A 25,797-nucleotide genomic window follows, 5' to 3' on the forward strand; every position below is an offset into this window, starting at 1 on the left:
GTGTGCGTGTGTGCGTGTGTGCGTGTGTGCGTGCGTGCGTGCGTGGGCCTGTGTTTGTGTGTAAGAAAGAGAGAGAGAGCGAGAGCGAAAGAGAATCCCACACTGGTCTGAAGCTACTGCTTCCTCTGAGAAAAAGCCTGAAAAGCCTAGAGGGATTTTCTTCTGAAAGAGAAAGCTTTTCTCCTCCCCCTTCTCAGGCATTTTCTCCTCCCCCTTCTCAGGCATTTTCTCTTGCTCCCTCTTTCTCCTGCGCTCCCACTTGCTCCAAAACACAGTGCTGCCAGAGAAGCTGAAACGTTGAGCCAGTGAAGCAATAGGCAGCTAGACACTTCACAGCTCTGAGCTCAACTCACTGAAACGGGAAAGCCACTAACGAATGGGAGTTTTCCTTCTTATTCTGGGTCGCAGACCACTAACTGTCATGTGGACCTTCCTTTATTGATGGCAGGAACTTAGCTATTGAGAAACATGGCAAGAAGACCCCTCTCTCTCTGGAGTCAAATGGAATTTATCTGGACTGGATTATAAAGAAAAATGTGAAGAAAAATTCAGCGGGATAGAAGAGATACTGTCAGAAAGATGGTAATGAAAGGCACTTTTTCTATTGGGCTGTCATGTGCTTTTGTTTCAGTTGTCTCATGTTACAGTACTTCTCCAGGTCTATGAGTTGTGGTGCTCCACTGACCTACTGAGTCAATAACCTGCGGGTTTGAACGAGTCCGTGTTGTCTTTCTCAGTGGCTTCTTCTCTAATGCATGAATGGAGAGTGTTCTGTATGCATTTTATTATTCAAAGCATACTGTTGGCAAACTAAGATATAGAGTACAGTGTGGATTTCATAGATGAATAGCAAAGCAAGTTAGCCTACTACCGCAGCAGGTGCTGTGTTTTTGTATCACCTTGATAATGTTGATTAAAAACGTATCATCTGAAAGACATAAGTGAACACTCACTACAAGTATTTACCAATTTCGGTCTCCTAAAACAGTTACACATATTACATGTATTGTCCCAAAAGCACAATGTACTGTATGTTGTTAGGGACACTATTTCATGCAGCTAACTGAACACATCATCTCAAGCCCCTCAGGTGTCCTCCACTACTTAAGAGAGAGAAAAGAAGCTGCAGTACCGTGTCTTTGTTATGTGGCAACGGCAAAACTTAAGCCCTTTGATTCGAATTGAATTGATATGAATTGCACTCATCAACGGGATAACCAATGACAGTATAGGGGCTAAGCAGGAGTATTTCTCACACTGGGCAGTATACAACGCAGAGTGCTTTGCATTTTGGAATAATGTGATTCTTCAGTTCAGTGAGCTGCTTCTATAAACTCTGTCAAAGTCCGGCCCAGAACCCCACAGAGTCCTTTCTGTCTGTTGGGGACTAATCCTGGTAACAATGAGGACTAATTAATGACAGCGGTTCAACCACATGAAGAAGCCGAAAGTGGTGCGACCACTGAGACATGAATGGGGTTTTGGAAGGATGTGGCCTTTTTAACTTTTTCTGGAGATGTTTTTGGCTCTATAATGTTGGAAGGAGGAAGACATAGCGGATAGCTTTAGTGGACCAGCGCTGAGATTGGAGTCAATCAAACATGTGCCAAAATCCTGGAATCTGAGTAAACAAAAGCTGCAGACGATGATTGTTTTCAACGCATTCTCAAAGCAAAAAGTATGACGTCTGATCATTTGCATAGCTTATAACGTGCATTGTTTTGCAGTGCATGTTCATTTGATCCGCCTCCAGTGTTTGGCACTGCAGGGTTGATTGAATCCCAAGCCAAGTGATACCATACATGAAATATCTGTTCCACTTTCAGTTTGCATCGTTGAATGTTACAGTAACTTCCCTGCAACCTTGAGTGGGAGGTAGCAGCTCTAGACATACCCCTGTATCTTCCTTTCCATGGTTTGTCCCTTAGTTACACATCTAATGTAGGCTTCACTCACAGGTGCTACAGCTCAAAACGTTCCTTGGGAAATTGTGTGACTGTATGGCTGCAATGTTCTTAGAACGTCCTACACTGTGTCTGACGCTATCGTCACGTTCGGCCCACCTGATTTACATCTGTTATCCTATCAGTTGAAATTATTCGATTACCATACTGTGCCTGTTCTGGTTTTCCATTTCCCATTTTTTTTTAAAGCTCAATGCTGTTATACATTCACTACTTACTTGTCTGTTTGTTCAATACATGACAAATCACCATGTCAAGTAAACGATTGACTAAGAAAATATAAAAATTCCTATCAAACTTCCTTGGGTCTAGATGCCACATCAGCATGTGTGCACCAGTCAAACACAACTTGGTGGTCTGATGCCGAACAGATTGGATTTGGGACGCCACGCCAAAAGGGTTTGTCATGGGATTCAAACTTTATTCAAACTTCATGTAAATGATCAACCCCAGGGCCTGAGCAGCTCTTTTGGACCAATTCTCAACAGTTCAAAGTCAACAAATGTTTATTGACAGCTGAACACGTCTCTCCACGTCTTATCCAAGATTTCCTGGGATCTCTTTTATTAAGAGGTATTGGAATAACTTCTTTAAAACTTTCACTGAATGTTTCAATAAAAACACTATTAATAACACTGCTAGTTTATTTTGGATTCACTTTTTTTATTTTTTATTTTTACTTCAAACACATATAGGACACATTGAAATTCAGTTCCTTAGGCATTAATCCAGCCTGGTCAATAGAAACAGTCTTCTATTTCGGATGTTTGAAAAGGTCTTGAGGACGTCGATATATGCCTTCCTTGGTGCTCAACCCCCCCAAAAACAAACAAAAACAAGAAAACAATGACACAACACTGGGCACCAACTCTTGAGACTTGGCACTAGAGCATGCTGCTTGGCACTAGAGCATGCTGCTTGGCACTAGAGCATGCTGCTTTGACCATTGCGCCACAGCAGTTCACAAGGCTCTAGGCAAGCAGGAAGAGTACATGATGATACATGATGGAGACAGCGCATTGTTTTAAATAATTTGTTTTAAGCCTTCCCCAAACCATAGCCCTAACCTTAAACTTGAAATAAATGCCTAAATTTAACCCTTTGAGTTGTTTCTATTTTAACCCTGCAACCACACGGAATTAACCCTATAACCACGTGGAATTAATGCACCCAAAAATCGACTTTCATCCATAATAAAGCAAATTGCCTTGGTTTTTCTAATGACTGCCTCGCCTGGTTCACCAACTACTTTACAGACAGAGTTCATTGTGTCAAATCGGAGGACGTATTGTCTGGGTCTCTGGCAGTCTCTATGGGGGTACCACAGGGTTAAATTCTCGGGCCGACTCTTTTCTCTGTATATATCAATGATGTCGCTCTTGCTGCAGGCGATTCCCTGATCCACCTCTACGCAGACGACACCATTCTGTAAACTTCTGGCCCTTCCTTGGACACTGTGCTAACTAACCACCAAATGAGCTTCAATGCCATACAACACTCCTTCCGTGGCCTCCAACTTCTCTTAAACACTATGCATGTTTTTCAACCGTTCGCTGCCCACACCTGCCCGCCCGACTAGCATCACCACCCTGGATGGACTATCTTACCGATCCTCGACTTCAGCGATGTCATCTACAAAATAGCTTCCAATACTCTACTCAGCAAACTGGATGCAGTCTATCACAGTGCCATCCGTTTTGTTACCAAATCACAGTATTCAACCCACCACTGCGACCTGTATGCTCTAGTCGGCTGGCCCTCGCTACATATTCGTCGTCAGACCCACTGGCTCCAGGTCATCTACAAGTCCATGCTAGGTAAAGCTCTGCCTTATCTCAGTTCACTGGTCACGATGGCAACACCCACCCGTAGCACGCGCTCCAGCAGGTATATCTCACTGATCATCCCCAAAGCCAACACCTCATTTGGTCGCCTTTCCTTCCAGTTCTCTGCTGCAAGTGACTGGAACTAATTACAAAAATCACTGAAGTTGGGACTTTTATTTCCCTCACTAACTTTACACATCAACTATCTGAGCAGCTAACCGATCGCTGCAGCTGTACATAGTCCATCGGTAAATAGCCCACCCAATCTACCTACCTTATCCCCATACTGTTTTTATTTGATTTACTTTTCTTCTCGATTGCACACCAGTATCTCTACTTGCACATCATCACCTGCTCATTTATCACTCCAGTGTTAATCTGCTAAATTGTAACTATTCGCTCCTATGGCCTATTTATTCCCTACCTCATGCCTTTTGCACACACTGTATATATACTTTATTTTTTCTACTGTGTCATTGACTTGTTTATTGTGTACTCCATGTATAACTCTGTGTTGTTGTCTGTGTCACACTGCTTTGCTTTATCCTAGCCAGGTCGCAGTTGCAAATGAGAACTTGTTCTCAATTAGCCTACCTGGTTAATTAAAGGTGAAAATTTTTTTTTAAAAATAAATCCGAAGTGAAACGATGAGACCAACACATGTATTGTGACTCAAGGTCTTCATAGATCTGGGTCCAAAATTCTAACTTTTCTGTTGGGTCCGGGTCATGCCCTGTTTTGAGTGTCATCTGGTCTCGGATCTTCAGTATGTAACTACAGCTAATAGACTTGAGTGGACCTAAACACGTCTCTGCATAGCCTACAGCATATTTATTTTACAATAACAAGGTTAATTTATTGGCTTTTATAAGTCCTATTCAACATACAGTACCAGTCAAAAGTTTGGACACACCTACTCATTCAAGGGTATTTCTTTATTTGTACTATTTTCTACATTGTAGAATAATAGTGAAGACATCAAAACTATGAAATAACACATATGGAATCATTAAGTAACCATAAAAGTGATAAACAAATCAAAATATATTTTGTATTTTTTGATTCTTCAAAGTAGCCACCCTTTGCCTTGATGACAGCTTTGCACACTCTTGGCATTCTCTCAACCAGCTTCTTGAGGTAGTCACCTGGAATGCATTTAAAATAAGAGTGCCTAAATAAATGCTTCACAAGAGTTCAAGTAACAGACACATGTCAATGTCAACTGTTCAGAGGAGACTTAGTGAATCAGGCCTTCATGGTCAAATTGCTGCAAAGAAACCACTACTAAAGGACACAAATTAGAAGAAGAGACTGGATTGAGGCCAAGAAACACCAAAAATTGACATTAGACTGGTGGATATCTGTCCTTTGGTCTAATGAGTCAAAATATATGATTTTTGGTTACAACCGCCATGTCTCTGTGAGATGCAGAGTGGGTGAACGGATGATCTCCACATGTGTGGTTCTCACTGTGAAGCATGGAGGGGAAGGTGTGATGGTGTGGGGGTGCTTTGCTGGTGGCACTGTCTGGGATTTATTTAGAATTCAAGGCACACTTAACCAGCATGGCTACCACAGCCTTCTGCAGCAATAAGCCGTCCCATCTGGTTTGCGCTTAGTGGTACTATAATTTGTTTTTCAATAGGACAATGACCCAACACACCTCCAGGCTGTGTAAGGGCTATTTGACCAAGAAGGAGGATGATGGAGTGCTGTATCAGATGACCTGGCCTCCACAATCACCCGACCTCAACCCAATTGAGGTGGTTTGGGATGAGTTGGACCACAGAGTGAAGGGAAAGCAGCCAACTAGTGCTCAGCATATGTGGGAACTCCTTCAAGACTGTTGGAAAAGCATTCCTCGTGAATCTGTTTGAGAGAATGCCAAGAGTGTGAAAAGCTGTTATTGGTATACTTTCAGAGATTGTTGAATTATTGCTGTCTATCCCAGTTTTAAGTTAATGTGGTGTAATGGATCCCCATGAATCCTGTGCTCTCCGTCTTGTGATAATAGAACTGTTGTAGCCAGCCAAATGCACTTCACAGCTCGCCCACCTTTTAGCCGCAGAGAGTTCTTGGCATTAGCAGAGAACAAGAAAAAAACACAGCAACTGTCAGTGCCGTTCACCCACATAAACATACACATATACCACCCACCAGTGTCTCCACACTCAGTGTTTACTGAAGGCAAAATCATTCACTGTGATACCTGGAGTGCAAAGAGTAAATGGGATGCCTTACGGGCTAAGACTACCCCTATTAGCGCTGTGTCCAACGCTTTGGCCTATTTAACTAGGTGAAGGGTACTCTGGGAACCATTACTTACAACTCCCCAAAAACAAAAAAAACAAGTATTTTTCCTGATGTTTTTCTCAGAAAGAAAGCTCAGAGAATAGCTTGGAGATGAAAAAAATACAGCGTTTTTTTCATGATAAGTGGGTCGTCAGTATTCAGCTGTCGAAAAAATGCCCGGAAAAAAAAACACATGAACAATTTCGTGGTAAAGGAATCGGAGTCTCAGAGTAATTCTGTAAGCGTGGAATTGCCCAGATATGAAAAACATATATATTTTTAAAAGCTGCCTGCTGTTCCTCTCACAATAGGATATTTTTCTTTGGGTTGGGTTGCCAGAATTGGCATGTGAACCAGTTCCACAGGTGTGCAACTTCACCAGGCATTGGTGAAGGGGTTGAGGCGTAAGGATGCAGGGGCTCACTTTCAAAACTTTAAATAATCCTTCCTTCTTTCAAATTATATATCAATATGATTCGATAGATGAAAGCTAGGTTAAACTTGAACTTTTACCTAGCAAAGCATTTCAAGATATTCAAGGAAAGGAGGAATTAACAATGCAATGTCAAACTATTAAGGATTTTTCATTTAAATCATAAGCATTGTCGCTTTTGGCCATTGTCCTCAGAGGCATGGCACAATACAGTATAGTGCTTAATGTATTTTATTCATCTGTAACTCAAGATTCAGATCATTTGTATTTTCCCTTGAATCACAGCACACCCACAGGCACCTGTTTTTAATAGTGGCCCTTCCGAGGACAAAGACAAACAAAACATCAGACACCCCTAACACTGCCGGAGAGTCTTAGAGGCTTGTTAATTAAAACTAGTGCTGTATACAGTAGGCCAAATCCATTTGCTAGCAACACAACATACAAGACTTCGGTAAAGCTAGATAGATGGATGGATGGATGGGTGGGTGGATGCATGCAGGGACTTGTCTTGTTGGGGGCCTTCTTTATCAGCTTTAAAATAATTTAAAATGGCTTAGTTCAATTGTGTGCCCCTTTGCCAAAGCCCTGAGCCGTGGTTTTACAACAGGGCCTCAGACAAAGACAGTACTGTCCCAACAACCAACGAGAGTAGCCCTCTCCTGAAGAAATGAGGAAAAAGAGAAAGAAAGGAGGGGGTGGGGGAACATGCTGGGAACAGGGAGCATGCTGGGAACAGGGAAAGAGTTGTTGCACATTGAAAGCTTGAAATACAGACCTTCTTATACCTTAAAGCAGTTTGTTCTTAGTTTATTTGCAAATGTGCTGCCCACGTATTATACAGGTCTTCGCTAAAACAAGTATCTTGCCCTCTTTACAGCCTATTTACTGTATATCGTACTGTCCTAAGTTGCTCTAAATGCTGATACATGAGGGATACGGCACAAGTGACACAAAGTGCATAACTCGAAAATGAGCCATACACCCCGAGTAGGGCTCCCGAGTTGCGCAGCAGTCTAAAGCAAAACATCTCTGTGCTAGAGGTGTCACTACAGACCCTGGTTCAATTCCAGGCTGTATCACAACTGGCTATGATTGGGAGTCCCATAGGGCAGTGCACAATTGGCCCAGCATCGGCCGGGGTAGGCCATCATTGTAAATAAGAATTTGTTTTTAACCGACTTGCCTAGTTAAAGAAATTAAATACATTGAAACTGAAATTGCGTTTCAGTTATATGATCTGTCTAACGGTTATTTTATCTATCGCTTGTTTTGGGAACAATGTGGAATTGTCCTGCCCACCACCTTGTGTCCACACAGACACAATAATGTGGTTTTGGGTAGATGTGTCATCTGGGATTTGCTGTCTACCTGTCTGTCTGGCCAGACAAGCATGTTGAGTCACTAGAGTTTACAAATGGTTCACTGCTCTTTCTCTAAAACCACAAACCATCACTTCTAATCAAAAGTGACATTCCTTGGAGCATTGGAGAGTTTATAGCCTACTTTCCCTGCGTAGTGGTTAGGGTTGTGGTCTTTACCCCAGAGGGGCTATGGACTTTCCTGTCCATCCCTCACGAGGGTTTGTGGAAAAATGTTATGATTAGTTCTTGAAATCATGAGCCCATGGCATGTCGCACAAAGGGATAGGGGGTCATTTGGTTGGAGGTCAGAGATGATCTTTACACTACGGACATTTGCATTTGTTTTACATGCCTTTAAGCTTTTGACCTTGCTGCTGATTACAGGGTTAAGCACTGCCAGTCTACACATGGCGTGACACACACCTTGACAGGTTGTTTACATAGCCGATGAAATCCAAGAGCAGTCCTGCCTTCGTTGACCAGTGCCCAAGGCAGTAGAAGGAGGGAGGGAGGTAGAGAGAGAGAGAGAGAGAGGTAGTCAGTGAGAGGGGGGGGGGGTATGTAGAGAGAAAGAAAGAGTAGGTAGAGTGAGGGGGGCTAGAAAGAGGACTATAAACGAATGTCAAAGCTGACGTGCATACCTATATAACATAATATGACGTAAAGACGCCATGAAAAATATAGCGCTACACGTGCAACACAGCATTCCTAACCTAGCCCACAATGTCTGCTGTGTGGATCGAGCAGTCAACAAGTCGAGCAGTCATTTGAAAGAGTAAGACAATTTCAGCTAGACAACTCAAAAATGAAACCCATTAACGCCAAGATAATGGCATTCATTGCCGTTGACAATCAACCGTTCTCTGTCGTGGATGATGTTGGCTTTCACTGACTGGTCGAGCACCGGTACACACTACCAAGTAGGGGATATTTTTCAGATGTTGCCCTACCGGAGTTACACAGTATTGTTGAAACTCACATCCATGAGAGTCACTGCTATTAGCTTCACGACTGACATTTGGACCAGCGATATCAGCCCCATGAGCATTATGAGTCTGACAGCACAGTGGGTCGATGAGGATTTCACACTGAGGAAAGCCGTATTGCATGCTCAAGAATGTGCTGGTTCTCATACCACTGCTGCCATTTCAATGGCATTTGAGAACATATTTGAAACTTGGAAACATAAACAATCCTAGCTCCATTCGAACAACTGTCTCGAGAAATAAGCTCAACTGCATCTGTCATGGCTTTGAAATGCCTGCTCAACAAAAATGCCAACACAGACTATCAGGTTAACTTTGAACAAGCGATTCGGTGGCATTCTCACTGTGGCGCCACCATGCTCGATGCTAGGTACAAGGACCGCTACATAGATGCAGAGAAGAAACAGGGTTTACGTTAAATGTTATAGACATAGCTGGACAAGATGGAAACGGACACAGTGACAATGCGCACCGAGGAAGAGAGGCCACAGACAGACAGCTAAAACGTCACTGCTTAACATGTACAATGAAATCCTGGTTGAAACTGAACAAATGAACAACGAAACAGCACAGCAAGTAAGTGAAAGAAATAGGTTTTGATTATGTTTCACTGGAAATGGGGACATACGTAAATGCAAACCAAATAACTTGCTCAGTGTGTGTGTGTTTCAACTATTTAACTGTACTAGAAAAATGTAATGGTTGCAATAATGTTATATATCGGTTATCAGTATCAGTATTGTGTTTTTTTTGGCAAGGAAAATATTGGATCATATTGGTCATATCAGTGCATCCCTACTACATCATTTCAGTTGAGCGTACCAGAGCTTCGTCTGCCTATCGGAAGTTGATGCTGTTGCTTTGCAACCTACCAAGTAGCTTGTTAGCATAACAAATGACTAGCTAAACATTTTACGATTTCAGATGTGTTCGTAAATTCAATCTGTAGTGCCAGAGTGTGCTCTGTGCCTTCATAAATTTGGAGCATTGTCTGATTGAGTGTGTTTAGCTCTCGAAGCGTTCAGTGCGCACACTGGATGCTCTGGCTGAGGAGTAGGGTTGATCCGAGCGTTCAATGGCAATCAAGCACCCAAGCTAACTGGCTAACGTTGGCTAGCTACTTCCAGACACAGATGAGAGAACACCTCACTCTGACCATTTTACTCTCCCTAGCAGAGCATGTTAGGCTGTTTTCATGTTATCCAGAGCATTGGACTAACTGTGCTGCTGGCAACAATTTAATTATGCTTTTTTTGCCAATGTTTACTGACACCGGCCATATTCAACGGGTGTTGTCGAGTGTTCGTAAATTCATTAGTTATTCTGCACGAGAGTGCTCTGAAATCGGAGTAGATTGATAGAATTAACAGTGTTCCTTGATACTCACAATGACAATACCACTTAGCTAAGAATGATGTGAATAATCAAGTCAAAAAAGTTGGGTAGTTAGTTAGATATCAGATAGTTAATATACTGCCTGGCAATTTAGATGTATTAGTAGCCAACTAACATTAGGTAACTAAAGTTAGCTAACATGCCAGTAAAGTACATACTGTTGTAATGCTATGCGGTTCGTAATTTGTATCCGCTCTCGTCCGACATCGGTTGCCTATTTCTTTTTCTTAAAATCTGAAAAGTTATGAAGCCACGCCCATTTTCTGAAGAATTGCATTGTGGGCCCTAAAATAACGGAAATAGTGTCCACTGCATGTATACTTAGTATTTTGGCGAACTTAGTATGACATCCGGGAACTTTTGGCATACTAACCATTTCCATACTATGACCAATAAGCATACTATATACTCAATTCACATCATAAATAATACAGTTAGTGGGGTTAGTATGAGTATTCAGCTTAACTCTTCAGTGCTTACCTCAGTGAAATACCCAGGGGACATCCCTCTGATAGACAGGACAAAGACCCACCCATCACGACAGATGCCACAGCAGAGAACAGACAATCCATGACAAACAATGACCTTTGATTGAAAGGCTTCAAGAGTGTGTTGAATAGGGTTAAACCTCTGGATACACAGGACAATAGATGCCAGATGGAAAACCCCAGGATGTCTCGCACACACACACACACACACACACACACACACACACACACACACACACACACACACACACACACACACACACACACACACACACACACACACACACACACACACAGCAGGGCTTACTTGAGTGGGCGGCAGGGTAGGCGGTACTGGAATGTTGCTGTCAGCTGGATTCAGAAGTAGTCTACTGTCTGTGTGGACCAGGGGGAATCCCAATAGTGTAATGTGCTTTCCTCTCCCTGTCTCCTCTCCTTCGTTTGCACTGATCTGAAAGCATTAGATAGGTGAAAGTGATGTGGTAGATGCCCAACAAGGATTTGCTTACACCAGCTCAGTAACATCAGTGCAGGTAAAGGAGCCGAGAAGAGGAGGCTAATAATTCCTATTGAGATACATCCTCCGTTATAATGCTTGTGGATTCAAGCTTGATTAAATATTTTGCTCTGAGTCTGTGATTCAAAAGCCTTTCAGGAAGGAGAGGTAACCCTATTCATTTTAGGTTTTTTTTTACATATGGAAATAGAGCTAGATACAGCAATATACCGTAAAGCTGTTATGTGTTGTCACAATGATGTGGGGCAGTGATAGTGCAAGGGTGTAAATGGGAGTTTCCAAAATGCTATAAGCCAGAAGTCATGAGAAAGAGAAAGCACTGAAATACAAAGCAATAGCATCAATAATATTGAAAACAATGCAACAAACAAATTCATCCTCACCCCCCTTTCCCCTATGCTATGGTATGGGGGTCATTGTTGTCAAACGGGTTTCCTATTTTCATAATCTGTTTTTGTTGCTGAGTTGCTTATACCATCACATTTCATTTAATCACAAATCATCAGATATTAGAGTAAGAGGGCTGACAAGTTGCTATGAGCCTGGCCAATGCTTAGCATGTAGTCGGAGGCCAATAGCCCCATCTGAGACAGGGCTCCTATATGCAAATACCGGACCCATCAGCCATCAAAGACATTGTTTTCCCTGGGAAGAAGTCATGCTGAACTGCGCACGGCTCCAGCCTGTTTGGCATGTCATGCTGGCAGTTGGTCAAGTGTAATGGGATACAAAAGAACTCACAACACCAAGCTCCCTTCCTCCACTCACTGCACTTGGCTTAAAGAGGCATTCTGAACTGGATCCAGCTGCGGAGCTATGTTTACTGTAGCTCAATGGGGTCTCACTCACCAGAATATATCACCAGCCAAGCCACCCATGAGGTGGAATGAGTCAGGGTGAGAGGCGAAATGGCCAATGAGTTCAGCCTGTCTGGATTGAAAATGTACCTTTTCAGGATTTGGTCATTTTAGCCAGGTGTGAAGTTAATGAAAAGAGGTAGCCATTTAAGGTTATATTTGATTTGACCTTAATTAACTAGGCAAGTCAGTTAAGAATAAATTCTTATTAATAATGGCGACCTACCACGGCCAAACCTAGACAACGCTGAGCCAATTGTGCGCCTCCCTATGGGACTCACGGCCGGATGTGATACAGCCTGGATGTGGCGGTCAATGTGCCTGCTAGCTAGCTAGCTTCATTCATTGACAACACAGAGTTGGAACTTATGTAATATTATTTTATAGGTCCGTAATAAACCATTTACAAGGTATTTAAGTAGCACATTACTCAACTCCGAGTGTCATAACACATTATGACACGGTCATAACCGTGTCATAATGTCATAACAGCTGACATAACTTGTCATCACATCTCATAATATGGTCACGAGTCTCAACGTCAACAGTGAGGAGGCGACTCCGGGATTCTGGCCTTCTAGGCAGAATTCCTCTGTCCAGTGTCTGTGTTCTTTTGCCCATCTTAATATTTTATTTTTATTCGCCAGTCTGAAATATGTCTTTTTCTTTGCAACTCTGCCTAGAAGGCATCCCGGAGTCGCCTCTTCACTGCTGCTGTGGAGACTGGTGTTTTGTGGGTACTATTTAATGAAGCTGCCAGTTGAGAACTTGTGAGGCATCTGTTTCTCAAACTAGACACTCTAATGTATTTGTCCTCTTGCTCAGTTGTGCACCGGGGCCTCCCACTAATCTTTCTATTCTGCTTAGAGACAGTTTGCGCTGTTCTGTGAAGGGAGTAGTACACAGCGTTTTACGAGACCTTCAGTTTCTTGGAAAAGCCTTCATTACTTAGAACAAGAATAGTCTGACAAGTTTCAGAAGAAAGTACTTTGTTTCTGGCCATTTTGAGCCTGTAATCGAACCCACAAATGCTGCTTCTCCAGATACTCAACTAGTCTAAAGAAGACCAGTTTTATTGCTTCTTTAAAAAGAACAACATTTTTCAGCTGTGCTAACATAATTGAAAAAGGGTTTTCTAATGATCAATTATCCTATTTAAATTATAAACTTGGATGAGCTAACACAACATGCCATTGGAACACAGGAGTGATGGTTGCTGATAATGGGCCTCTGTACGCCTATGTAGATATTCCATAAAAAAATCTGCTGTTTCCAGCTACTATATTAATTTACAACATTACAATGTCTACACTGTATTTCTGATCAATTTTATGTTATTTTAATGGACAAAAATGTAGATTTTCTTTCAAAAACAAGGACATTTCAAAGTGACCCCAATCTTTTGAACAGTAGTGCATGTCATTTTTAAATAACATTTTAAATTACTTTTAGAAAATACACTTTGACACGGTCAAGAAGCATTATGACCATCCTGTGTCACTTTACTTAGACTAAGAAAATACACTTTATTACGCTGTTAAGAAGCATTTTTACCATCAAATCATATAAGCCAGATAGGCCTATCACATACATGCCCTTATGCCAGTCATCAGTCAAAAAGAGGGTGCCTTGTCCTGCTCCTGAAATCTGCTCCTGCATTCATCCCAGTCATCAGCAACAGAGCATTGGGGTAAGTACATGTCTGACATCAATGTGTGCAAAAATATAAACGCAATATGTAAAGTGTTGGTCCCATGTTTCATGAGCTGAAATAAAAAATCCCAGAAATGTTCTGTACGCACAAATATCTTATTTCTCTCAAATTATGTGCAGAAATGTGTTTACATCCCTATAAGTGAGCAGTGCCAAGATAATTCATCCACCTGACAGGTGTGGCGTATCAAGAAGCTAATTAAACAGCATGATCATTACACAGGTGCACCTTGTGCTGAGGACAATTAAGGGTCACTTTAAAATGGGCCGCTTTGTCACAGATGCCACAGATGTCTCAAGTTTTGAGGGAGCATGCAATTTGCATGCTGACTGCAGGAATGTCCACCAGAACTGTTGCCAGAGAATGTAATATTAATTTCTCTACCATAAGCTGCCTCCTATGTCATTTTAGAGAATTTGGCAGTACGTCCAACCGGTCTCACAAACGCACCCCACGTGTTACCATGCCAGCACAGAACCTCCACATCCGGCTTCTTCACCTGCGGGTTCGTCTGAGGAGGGGTGCTGAGGTGTATTTTTTTAAATGTATTTTTTATTCCACCTTGATATAACCAGGTAGGCTAGTTGAGAACAAGTTCTCATTTACAACTGCGACCTGGCCAAGATAAAGCATAGCAGTGTGAACAGACAACACAGAGTTACACATGGAGTGAACAATAAACAAGTCAATAACACAGTACAAAAAAATAATAAAAAGAGTCTATATACATTGTGGTCAAAAGGCATGAGGAGGTAGGCAAATAACTACAATTTAGCAGATTAACACTGGAGTGATAAATGATCAGATGGGCATGTGCAGGTAGAGATACTGGTGTGCAAAAGAGCAGAAAAGTAAATAAATAAAAACAGTATGGGGATGAGGTAGGTAAATTGGGTGGGCTATTTAACAATGGACAGCTGCAGCGATCGGTTAGCTGCTTTAGATAGCAGATATTTAAAGTTGGTGAGGGAGATAAAAGTCTCCAACTTCAGCGATTTTTGCAATTCGTTCCAGTCACAGGCAGCAGGGAACTGGAAGGAAAGGCTGCCAAATGAGGTGTTGGCTTTAAGGATGATCAGTGAGATACACCTGCTGGAGCGCGTGCTACGGGTGGGTGTTGCCATCGTGACCAGTGAACTGAGATAAGGCGGAGCTTTACCTAGCATGGACTTGTAGATAACCTGGAGCCAGTGGGTCTGGCGACGAATATGTAGCGAGGACCAACCGACTAGAGCATACAGGTCGCAGTGGTGGGTGGTATAAGGTGCTTTATTAAAAAAACGGATGGCACTGTGATAAACTGCATCCAGTTTGCTGAGTAGAGAATTGGACGCTATTTTGTAGATGACATTGCCGAAGTCGAGGATCGGTAGGATAGTCAGTTTTACTAGGGTAAGTTTGGCGGCGTGAGTGAAGGAGGCTTTGTTGCGGAATATAAAGCCGACTCTAGATTTGATTTTGGATTGGAGATGTTTGATATGTATTTCTGTCTGTAATAAAGTATTTTTCTTGGGAAAAACAAATTCTGATTGGCTGGGCCTGGTTCCCCAGTGGGTGGGACTGGCTGCCAATTGGGTGGGCCTATGAGCTCACAGGCCCACCCATGGCTGCACCCCTGCCCAGTCATGTGAAATCCATAGATTAGGGCCAAAATAATTTATGATTTCCTCATGATTTCCTTATATGAATTGTAACTCAGTAAAATCTCAGTAAAATCTTAGAAATTGTTGAATGTAAACTTCCGACTTCAACTGTATATATACTGTACACAGTACCAGTCAAAAGTTTGGACACACCTAATCATTCAAGGGTTTTTTCCTTATTTTACTATTTTCTACTTTGTAAAACAATAGTGAAGACATCAAAACTATGAAATTACACATATGGAATCATTAACATTAGTTAGCCAAAAAAGCGATAAACAAATCAAAATATATTTTATATTTGAGATTCTTCAAAGTAGCCACCCTTGGCCTTGATGACAGCTTTGCACACTCTTGGCATTCTCTCAACCAGTTTCACCTGGAATGCTTTTCCAACAGTCTTGAAGGAGTTCCCACATATGTTGAGCCCCGGTTTGCTGCCTTTCCTTCACTCTGCGGTCCAACTCATTCCAAAACATCTCAATTGGGCTGAGGTCAGGTGATTGTGGAGGCCAGGTCATCTGATGCAGCACTCCATCACTTTCCTGCTTGGTCAAATAGCCTTTGCACAGCCTGGGGATGTTTTGTGTCATTGTCCTGTTGAAAAACAAATGATAGTCCCACTAAGCTCAAGCCAGATGGGATGGCGTATTGCTGCAGAACGCTGTGGTAGCCATGCTGGTTAAGTGTGCCTTGAATTCTAAATAAATCACAGAGAGTGTCACCAGCAAAGCACCCCCACACCATCACACCTCCTACTCCCTGCTTTATGGTGGGAACCACACATGTGGAGATCATCCGTTCACCTACTCTCCGTCTCACAAAGACACGGCAGTTGGAACCAAAAATCTCAAATTTGGACTCAAGGACAAATTTGACCAAAGGACAGATTTCCACAGGTCTAATGTCCATTGCTCATGTTTCTTGGCCCAAGCAAGTCTCTTCTCCTTATTGGTGCCTTTAGTAGCGGGTTCTTTGCAGCATTTCGACCATGAAGGCCTGATTCACCCAGTCTCCTCTGAACGGTTGACGATGAGATGTGTGTTTCTTGAACTATGTGAAGCATTTATTTGGGCTGCAATTTTTGAGGCTGGTAACACTAATGAACTTGTTCTCTGCAGCAGAGGTAACTCTGGGTCTTCGTTTCCTGTGGCGGTCCTCATGAGAGACAGTTAACACTAATGAACATATCCTCTGCAGCAGAGGTAACTCTGGGTCTTCGTTTCCTGTGTCGGTCCTCGTGAGAGCCAGTTTCATCATAGCGCTTGATGGTTGTTGTGACTGCACTTGAAGTGTTCCAGATTGACTGACCTTCAAGTCTTAAAGCAATGATGGACTGTTGTTTCTCTTTGCTTATTCAAGCTGTTGTTGCCATAATATGGACTTGGTATTTTACCAAATAGGGCTGTCTTCTGTATACCACCCCTATCTTGTCACAATACAACTGATTGGCTCAAACGCATTAAGAAGGAAAGAAATTCCACAAATTAACTTTTAACAAGGCACACCTGTTAATTGAAATATATTCCAGGTCATGAAGCTGGTTGAGAGAATGCCAAGAGTGTGCAAAGCTGTCATCAAGGCAAAGGGTGGCTACTTTGAAGAATCTCAAATATAAAATATGTTTAGATTTGTTTAACACTTTTTTGGTTACTACATGATTCCATATGTGTTATTTTATAGTTTTGATGTCTTCGCTATTATCCTACAATGTAGAAAATAGTTAAATTAAAGAAAAAACCCTTGAATGAGTCGGTGAGTCCAAATTTTGACTGGTACTGTATATATAACATAAATATACCATTGACACGTAGGCTATGGTGTAATGGAATGTTTTGCCTTGTGTGGTTGGTTTTGTGGGTTTCAACACTTATGTAGGTGTCATAACCAGCCACTACTACCGTAGTAGGTTTTGTTGGTTTTTCCACTCTATGTACAGTAGTTGTCATTAACAGCCATAAAATAACGCAATTTATGTCACAACAGGTCTAAATATATGTGTCATGACAGTGTTATGTCAGCTGTTCTGACATATTATGTCATGGTTATGACTGTGTTATAACGTGTTATGACGCTTGATGTCTAGTAAAGTGTTGCCAGTATTTATAAAGTCTGTGTTCACCATTTATGAATCATTGCTCCCACATGTATAAACCATTTACTTATCATTAGTGTGAGCTATTAATGCTTTATAAATACTGTTTTGAGTGTCCAGTGTAATTTCTCATAAAAAGATGGGCATGCCATTGGTAGACATTCCAGCAATACCTGGTACCCTTGTGGCGCAATGGTCTAAGGTACTGCATCTCAGTGCTAGAGGTGTCGCTACAGACCCTGGATCGATTCCAGGCTGTATCACAACCGGCCGTGATTGGGAGTCCCATAGGGCGGTGCACAATTGGCCCAGTGTCGCCCGGGTTAGGGTTTGGCCGGGGTAGGCCACCATTAGAAATAAGAATTTGTTCTTAACTGACTTGCCTTGTTAAATAAAGGTTAAATGACATACACAGGATATTTAACCTCTTGGAACTACCGCTCCCGGATCCGGGAGAATTGTCATCAACTGACACTAATTAGCATAACGCAACAGATAATTAAGGAAAAATATTTTTTTTAATATATTTTTGAATTAACTAGCTTATTAACATTTACTAATATAAATGGTGAGCATTCTGTTTGTAAATGCCTTATTAATGGTTGTTACAGACCCTTAAAATAAATAAAGTGTTACCAGAACTTAACTAACAAGTGATTTTGGGCAGTGATAAACAGTGTGTAGCTTGTGCGTTATTTACAGTAATTTGACAGCTGCAAATGATGATGTTGTAGACATGTTATTGTTCTCAGAAATAAGCCCTGAGCGATTTCCCAACTCGATAGACTGTATGCAGACTAGTTTTTCATGCACATTTTTTAAACTTGAGAAATACTACACCAAACACCTTAGCTGGATGTAAAATTGTGCGACTAAGACCTCCTTGGCAAAAAATGTCATTTCTTGATTTATTTTAGATTATTTCTGACTATTTTAAGGAAGTGATTACTTTGAGGAAGTGGCTATATTGTTGCTATGGTGACCCAAGAGGGACCAACAACAGTACCTACCAGGGCATGATATGCAAACATAACACACCCACATCAAACTACACCCCCAAGACAGCTCTCGTTTGGCTTCAGTCATGGCCGCTAGCGTTTCTTAATGAGCGAGGCCAAATCAGGAACTGCAGTGGCCATTTAAAGCCGCAGTCTATAGTTTTATTTCTGGTAAAAAAGTATTGACCTCAGCAGGGTTGAATGGGAAGGCCTTTGCGAGAGTACTGATATACCGATTTGATAATTGTTTTAAACGCACGTGTGTCTTGTTTGTGTACATTTTTGCTTAATTTTGTCCTGAGCCCATAGGGGACAAATAATGGATAGACTGTCTAGCAGCAAATATAGGACAATGTGCTGGCTCAGTCTGGTATAACTTCAGAGTACTTTTTTATTGAACATGGCGCTAAGTCTAGGTCAGTGGACATATAGTAGAAGTCATTCTTGAATGATGACTCATTCACAGCTGTTATACATTAACATCGGATGACCGGCCTCAAAGGCAGTTCTGTTCTTCAACTCCTGATGTATTGTAACAGATGTGCACAATTAGCAGAAATAAGCATTCTTTTCAGTTGAGGACGTAATCTTTCTAACAGACACAAAGATTTCATGTAATTAGTAAACTATCGATGGAGGTTCAATACAACCATTATTGTATTTTATTATCCACGTCCTGTTGGTGTAATGTACTAATAATGTGAGCACAACTGCAAAGCCATACCTCGACCTACATTAACATAATGGTCAAAGTAGAACAGTGTTTTTTAGATGATTCCTAAGGCACAGACTCATGTTTGTTTGAGCCCAGCACTAACAAACCTGATCAGGATTTTGGCGATTATTATTTGAAACAGAACAAAACATTTGAGCACAGTGCCAGAATGGATTCTGAAATGCTGTTGTATAATGCACAGTGTTGTTAATTATTAGTTATTTAACCAGGCAAGTCAGTTAAGAACAAATTCTTATTTTCAATGACGGCCTAGTGGGTTAATTGCCTGTTCAGCGGCAGAACAACAGATTTGTACCTTGTCAGGTTGGGGGTTTGAACTTTCAACCTTCTGGTTACTAGTCCAACGCTCTAACCACTAGGCTAGCCTGCCTCCCCAGTGTGTTTTTCTCATGAGGGAAGTGCATTAGCCGGTTATCATTCATTAGCATTTAGCATATCTTTTGAGTCATCTGGCATATATTATGTTAGCGTGTCTCTCCCTCAGCCAGTGTGAGGCCTTTGAAGATGTTGGAGGCCTGTTTACCCTAGACCTCCCAGTGGCCTTGGCTAAGCCAGAGAGCTAAATCAGGTCAGGTCTAAAAACAGTCATTGCGGGATTGGAGATCAACACAGAGGGGAACTTTGAACCGACTGTGAGAGCTAGCATGCTTTTTCTGCATCTTTGTGCTGAGATATCCTATCCAATCCAATATACAGTACACTGTGCAAGTCTGAAACGTGGACCAAAGCTGCCAACTGACTGTGCAAAACATGCGAGTTCTCTCTCAGTCCTAGACAAAGCCAATAGCATATTCAAGTCAAATACACATGACAGACCTACAGATATAGAGCTCAGCTGCATTCAGATGAAATAGGAATCCAGTCTTGAAAATCCATGTAATTTCCAGGTAACTGTTTTCAGATAGCATGTTCACGAATCCTCACAAAAACCAACAATTAGGCTGCATTTACACAGGCAGCCCAATTCTAATACTTTTTTCAATAATTGGTATTTAATCAATCAGATCAACTTATTTTCCACCATAATTGCAAATAAATTCATAAAAAATCCTACGATGGGATTTTCTGGATTTTTTCTTCTCATTTTGTCTGTCATAGTTGAGGTGTACCTATGATGACAATTACAGGCCTCTCTCATCTTTTTAAGTGGGAGAACTAGCACAATTGGTGGCTGACTAAATACTTTTTTGCCCCACTGTATGTATTCAACCCGTGTAGTGGAGGGTATACACACTTATTTTTCAGTGGGCATTACATATACTCACTTCTTAATCCCCACTATGCGTATCAAAGTAGCCATATCATTTAATAAGGCTGGTAACAAAGTTTAGAATGTTTAGCTTAAAATGTTGATCAACTATTATTTCTTCACATTTTAGGCGCAGAAATGTGCACACAGGCATTAGGCCTACACGCAAATGTTCCAAAAAACAGTTTGTGGATAAACACTGTTCTAAAATGCACAACACACATGCAAGCAGTTTCATGGACAGATATCAGAATATCCATTAGAAATTTAGAAAGAGGGGCGATCTAAAGATGCAACAACTATCACGGGTTGCTAATATGACTAGGATAGTGACTTTGGCTGCAAGACAATGAAAGAAAGTTGAAAGAAATCAAATAGAACAAGAGAATGTGGAGACAGTTATGAAATAACTGCCTCCACATTTATATGGTGGGATTTTGGCTATAGGCTACTTTGAAGCAAGGTGAGACATGCCTCATAATATGAAGAAAATCTTCCAGGTTTCAAACAAGGAACAGGAACAATATAGCGATGAAAATGATAGGCCTAACCGTCTTCTGGCAGATGGAAAGGCTTTCCCAAAACCTTCTCTATTAACTGTTAACTAGCTACCAAGTAGCCTGGCAGAATGATATCATGATTATTTGCACCAATCCAGTGGCCATTTGTTTTGCAAACTCCATCTCAGTGCTACAGAAACATCACTAACCAAACAACAGTGCTAGGTGCCTGTGCATTTGAATTAAAGTAACTACACTCAAAAATCACAATTTCTTAGATTTTTCCCCAGACCTCAAAAATAGTCTCCTAATATGGTTTAAGTATTGTTATGGACTTAGAACATCCAATTTTGTTGTTTTTATTTGAGAACAAAAACCTGAAAACATATTAAATGTGCCTACTTCCACAGTAAAGCTTGGGTTGAGATTTGTCATATGGGATTTATCATTTTAGGTTACTGTTTTCATATAATTTTCACACAGGGTGCTTTTCCTTCGCCTGGCAGGCCGCTAGGAAGTTTTGGGCAAAATTAGAGTACCCACTTCTCCAGGCACATCTACACAACTGTTGTACCCCCTGAGTCAATTACATGTCATATTCACCTTTGCCAGCGATTACAGCTTTGAGTCTTTCTGGGTAAGTCTCTAAGAGCTTTCCGCACCTGGATTGTACAACATTAGCCCATTATTCTTTTTGAAATTCTTTAAGCTCTGTCAAATTGGTTGTTGATCATTGCTAGACAACCATTTTCAGGTCTTGCCATATATTTTCAAGCAGATTTAAGTCTAAATTGTTACTCGTCCACTCAGGAACATTCACTGTCTTCTTGGTAAACATCTCCATTTTAGCTTTGGCCTGGTGTTTTAGGTTATTGTCATGCTGAAAGGAGAGCTCATCTCCCAGTGTCTGGTGAAAAGCAGACTGAACCAGGTTTTCCTCTAGGATGTTGCCTGTGATTAGCTCCATTCGTTTCTTTTTTATCCTGAAAAACTCTCTGGTCCTTAACGATTACAAGCGTACCCATAACATGATGCAGCCACCACTATGCTTTAAAATATGGAGGGTGGTACTCAGTAGTGTGGTGTGTTGGATTTGACCCAAACATAACACTTTGTATTTAGGACAAAAAGTTTATTGCTTTGCCACATTTTCTGCAGTATTACGTTAGTGCCTTGTCGCAAACAGAAGGAATGTTTTGGAATATTTTTATTCTGTACAAGATTTCTTCTTTTCACTCTGTTAATTAGGTTAGTATTGTGGAGTAACTACAATGTTGTTTCTCCTATCACAGCTATTAAACTCTGTAACAGTTTTAAAGTCACCATTGGTCACCTGAGAGGTTTTCATTCCTCTCCAGCAACTGAGTTAGGAAGGATGCCTGTATATTTGTAGTGACGGTGTATTGATACACCATCCAAAGTGTAATTAATAAATTCACCAAGCACTATTATTGCACAGAGTGAGTCCATCCAGCTTCTTATGTGACTCGTTAAGCAAATTTGTACTCCTGAACATATTTAGGCTTGCCATAAGAAAGGGGTTGAATACTTATCGACTCTAGATATTTCAGCTTTTCATTTATATTCATTTGAGGAGAAAAAAATTCTAAACATAATTCCACTTTGATATTATGTGGTATCATGTGTAGGCCAGCGACAACAAATGTCATTCCCACAAAAAATCTAATTTTAAGTTCAAGCTGTAACACAACAAAACGTGCCTAAAGTTAAGGGGTGTGAATACCTCCTGAAGGCCCTGTATATGTGTAGAGTTAGAGAAATCAATGTGTATTTCCCTATCAGTGTCACAGAACCTAAAGGGACATTACACTCCAAAATCAAATGTTTTTCCCATGTTTTTCAACATTGTGGTACTGAATTTATCTTGACATTTGACTAATAAATAAGACTGTTATACAAATTCTTGGTATACAGTCTGAAACAAAGCACTGCAAAAACTTAAGTAAGTTTCCTTAAAAGGCAGAATGTTGAATAAAATTCAGCTGGTCGACCTTTGAGGCAAAATACCCAAAGAAATGATTACTGGCGCAGGAGTTGAAATGTCGATCACCTGTCGCATGCACAAAACAATGTAAACACCTGCATGTGCATGTACTTCCGTCTTGTGCACGTGCCTTAGGTTATGCACAAACAGATCTTGAATGCCACACACCGAAACCTACATTTTGAAGTCAGTTTAATAATACTTTCGTCCCAAATTTCGACCAGCTGAAGGACGAACTCCACAGAATATCGTCAGAGTAAGTTCAAAGATAATGTTATTCAACATTTGTGATAGAAAAACACTTGAACGTTCCTTGTCTATCTAAATGTATATGGCTATCCTGTACACCAGTGGTTCCCAATCTTTTTGAGTTAATGTACTGTACTGCAACTGAATTTTGCTCTGCCTGGAGTACCCCTGAAGTACCCCCTAGTATGCATTTTACCAGTATGCTGGTAAATGAGTCTTCTCAAGTACCGTCTGTGGATAGGCCAAGTACCCGCAGGGTTCCTAGTACCCCTGGTTGGGAACCACTGCTGTACACAATGGAAAGCATCACCACATTCGGGACTACTTGACAGTATACTACTTTCTCAGGTGGGACAATGTCTAACAAACGTTGATTTTGGCGTGCAATATCCCTTTTAAATTCCCCCGATTGCTTCTGTGTGTTTAGTTTGTACTATTCTCCACAGGTGGTCCAAGGAGCAGAAAGCAGAGCACAACCCTGGATAAATGTGGCCTAGTTCTTATTGCCGTGACTATCTAAAACAGACATATGTAGCATAGCATATACTGTATGTAGTAAAACTACCATCATGCCTGACGCTAGTGCACAATGGTGTCCGTTTACACAACTTCTTCTCTATGGGGATGTGAAGGAGACCATACATTTCTTTGTTCTCTCACGCAGACCATGACTCTTTCCCTGCTTGAAGAGTACCAGCTTAAATTAGGTGCATTTTGGAAGGACATGAAACACAGAGCTAAGCATATCCAGAGCATGCCAAAGGCTTTCTGATTAGTTTAGTTCCCCACTCAAACAAAACAAAATATTTTCCTGAAACTAAAAATGAAGTCAGAGAGTGAAATGATTACATTTTAGAGAATGTTTTGGCTTTGGGGCATTGTTCCTTCTTTTCAGCGTTCCAATCATGTTTTGACGATGTTGATGATTATGCTGAATATGAACCCACAACTAGAGGCTACAATGCCCCTAAATATCCATACAGTTTACTTCAAAGGTCAACATTTTTGGGTTGCTGACTCTCAAGTGATATTGCTTTGAGGCATTCCAGAGGGCCCAGAGCAGCGGTAAAAGCCAAGAAAGATATCGGTCCTGTGGCTTTACCTTTACAGATTATCTATCTTTTTGGACGTTCTACGGTTATGTGGACTTTCTTCAAACAAACCGGCGCTGTCAACACTAGTGGAGGTCAAAATATACACTCACCTCTGAAACTATTCACATAGTTATGGGATTTGCACTCTGGCAAACATACCTGCATTGCATTCCAATGGCTGCAATGAAAAGGGTCAGGGTACAATTGCATTATCATTCACTCTTTGGTCATGCGTTCCAATCTTATATAAATGTGAAATGAAATGAATTTGATGTTTGAACTTGTTGATGTGGAAGTTGACTTGAAACTAAAACATTCCTCTATCGCTCTCCCTCACTAGAATCCAGAATCCCTGGACTCGTCCATTCAGAGTGCCCTGTCGGCCCTGTTCCCGCCCTTCGAGGCCACAGCGCCCACTGTCCTCAGCCAGCTGTTCAGGACCATCGAGGAGCGATACCGCGGTGATGCGCTGCACTGCCTGCTGGACTTTCTCATCCCGTCCAAACACCTCCTGGAGATCGTGCAGCAGGCGGCGTGTGTGAGTACACACACACACACACGCACACACACACACACACATACACACACACACACACACACACACACACACACACACACACACACACACACACACACACACACACACACACACACACACACACACACACACACACATAGACACACAAAAACACACACACCTCCCTATCTCTCTCAGACAGACACATACACACACACGCACACACAGAGAGAGAGAATAGATGGAGCAACTTGACAGTAACAGTAAAACCGCACAGGTTTACAACTGAGGTTCTAACTGTATCTCAGCAAAAAAAGATCAACAAAAGGTTTAGTTGTCCATCAGGGGATACATCCAAGCTGTTCTTTATGCCTCATCAATCCCGAATACTATTATTTTCTGTGGTTGCTAGCCAGATACGCAACTGAGCTGACATCGCTGAGCAGACATCGCTGAGCAAAGGATTATATTTGATTGTTTTTATTGTACAAAAGAAAACAGTCTAGAATACCAGGCATTTGTCTTATTTGAGGCTCAATAACAGTCTGGTTTAGGCCAGAATCAGTTTTCCATAACCACAGCTCAGTAGTGTACTGACATAAAGGTGAATTTGAGGTGAAATGAATGGTGACTCTATCCTTCCCTCATTCCATTCCAGTCTGTCAAATGCAATTTAAAGTAGACATAAGCCTGCTTTGTTTAGGATTCTAGTCTCCTCACATGGCACATGTTACATAGCTTAAGTGCACCCCTAGTGGGCACCCCGGGAATTTAAATGATGGATAATTTAGTATTTTTTATTCTAGTACAGCATTAAAACACCTGATTAAACTAATCAAGGGTGTTGATAATTGGTTGAGTTGCGCTGTTGCTGG

General features: G+C 41.4%; 1 protein-coding gene across 3 annotated transcripts in view; it reads left to right on the forward strand.

The window, feature by feature from the left end:
• The first annotated feature begins 233 nt into the window (after positions 1–233).
• LOC139413808 (pleckstrin homology domain-containing family G member 4B-like) overlaps positions 234–25,797 on the forward strand; it is a 69,065-nt gene continuing 43,501 nt past the window's right edge. The window contains exons 1-2 of one of the 3 annotated variants that reach the window (XM_071161584.1): positions 234–582; positions 24,746–24,943. In XM_071161584.1, coding sequence (XP_071017685.1) covers positions 580–582; positions 24,746–24,943 — 201 coding nt within the window. In that variant the 5' untranslated portion in view covers positions 234–579. Of the gene's footprint in view, positions 583–9,397; positions 9,442–24,745; positions 24,944–25,797 lie in introns of those variants that run through there. The other 2 variants (XM_071161583.1, XM_071161582.1) reach the window with 2 other exon arrangements.

Source organism: Oncorhynchus clarkii, chromosome 7 (assembly GCF_045791955.1).
Source record: "Oncorhynchus clarkii lewisi isolate Uvic-CL-2024 chromosome 7, UVic_Ocla_1.0, whole genome shotgun sequence".
Lineage (NCBI taxonomy): Eukaryota > Metazoa > Chordata > Actinopteri > Salmoniformes > Salmonidae > Oncorhynchus > Oncorhynchus clarkii.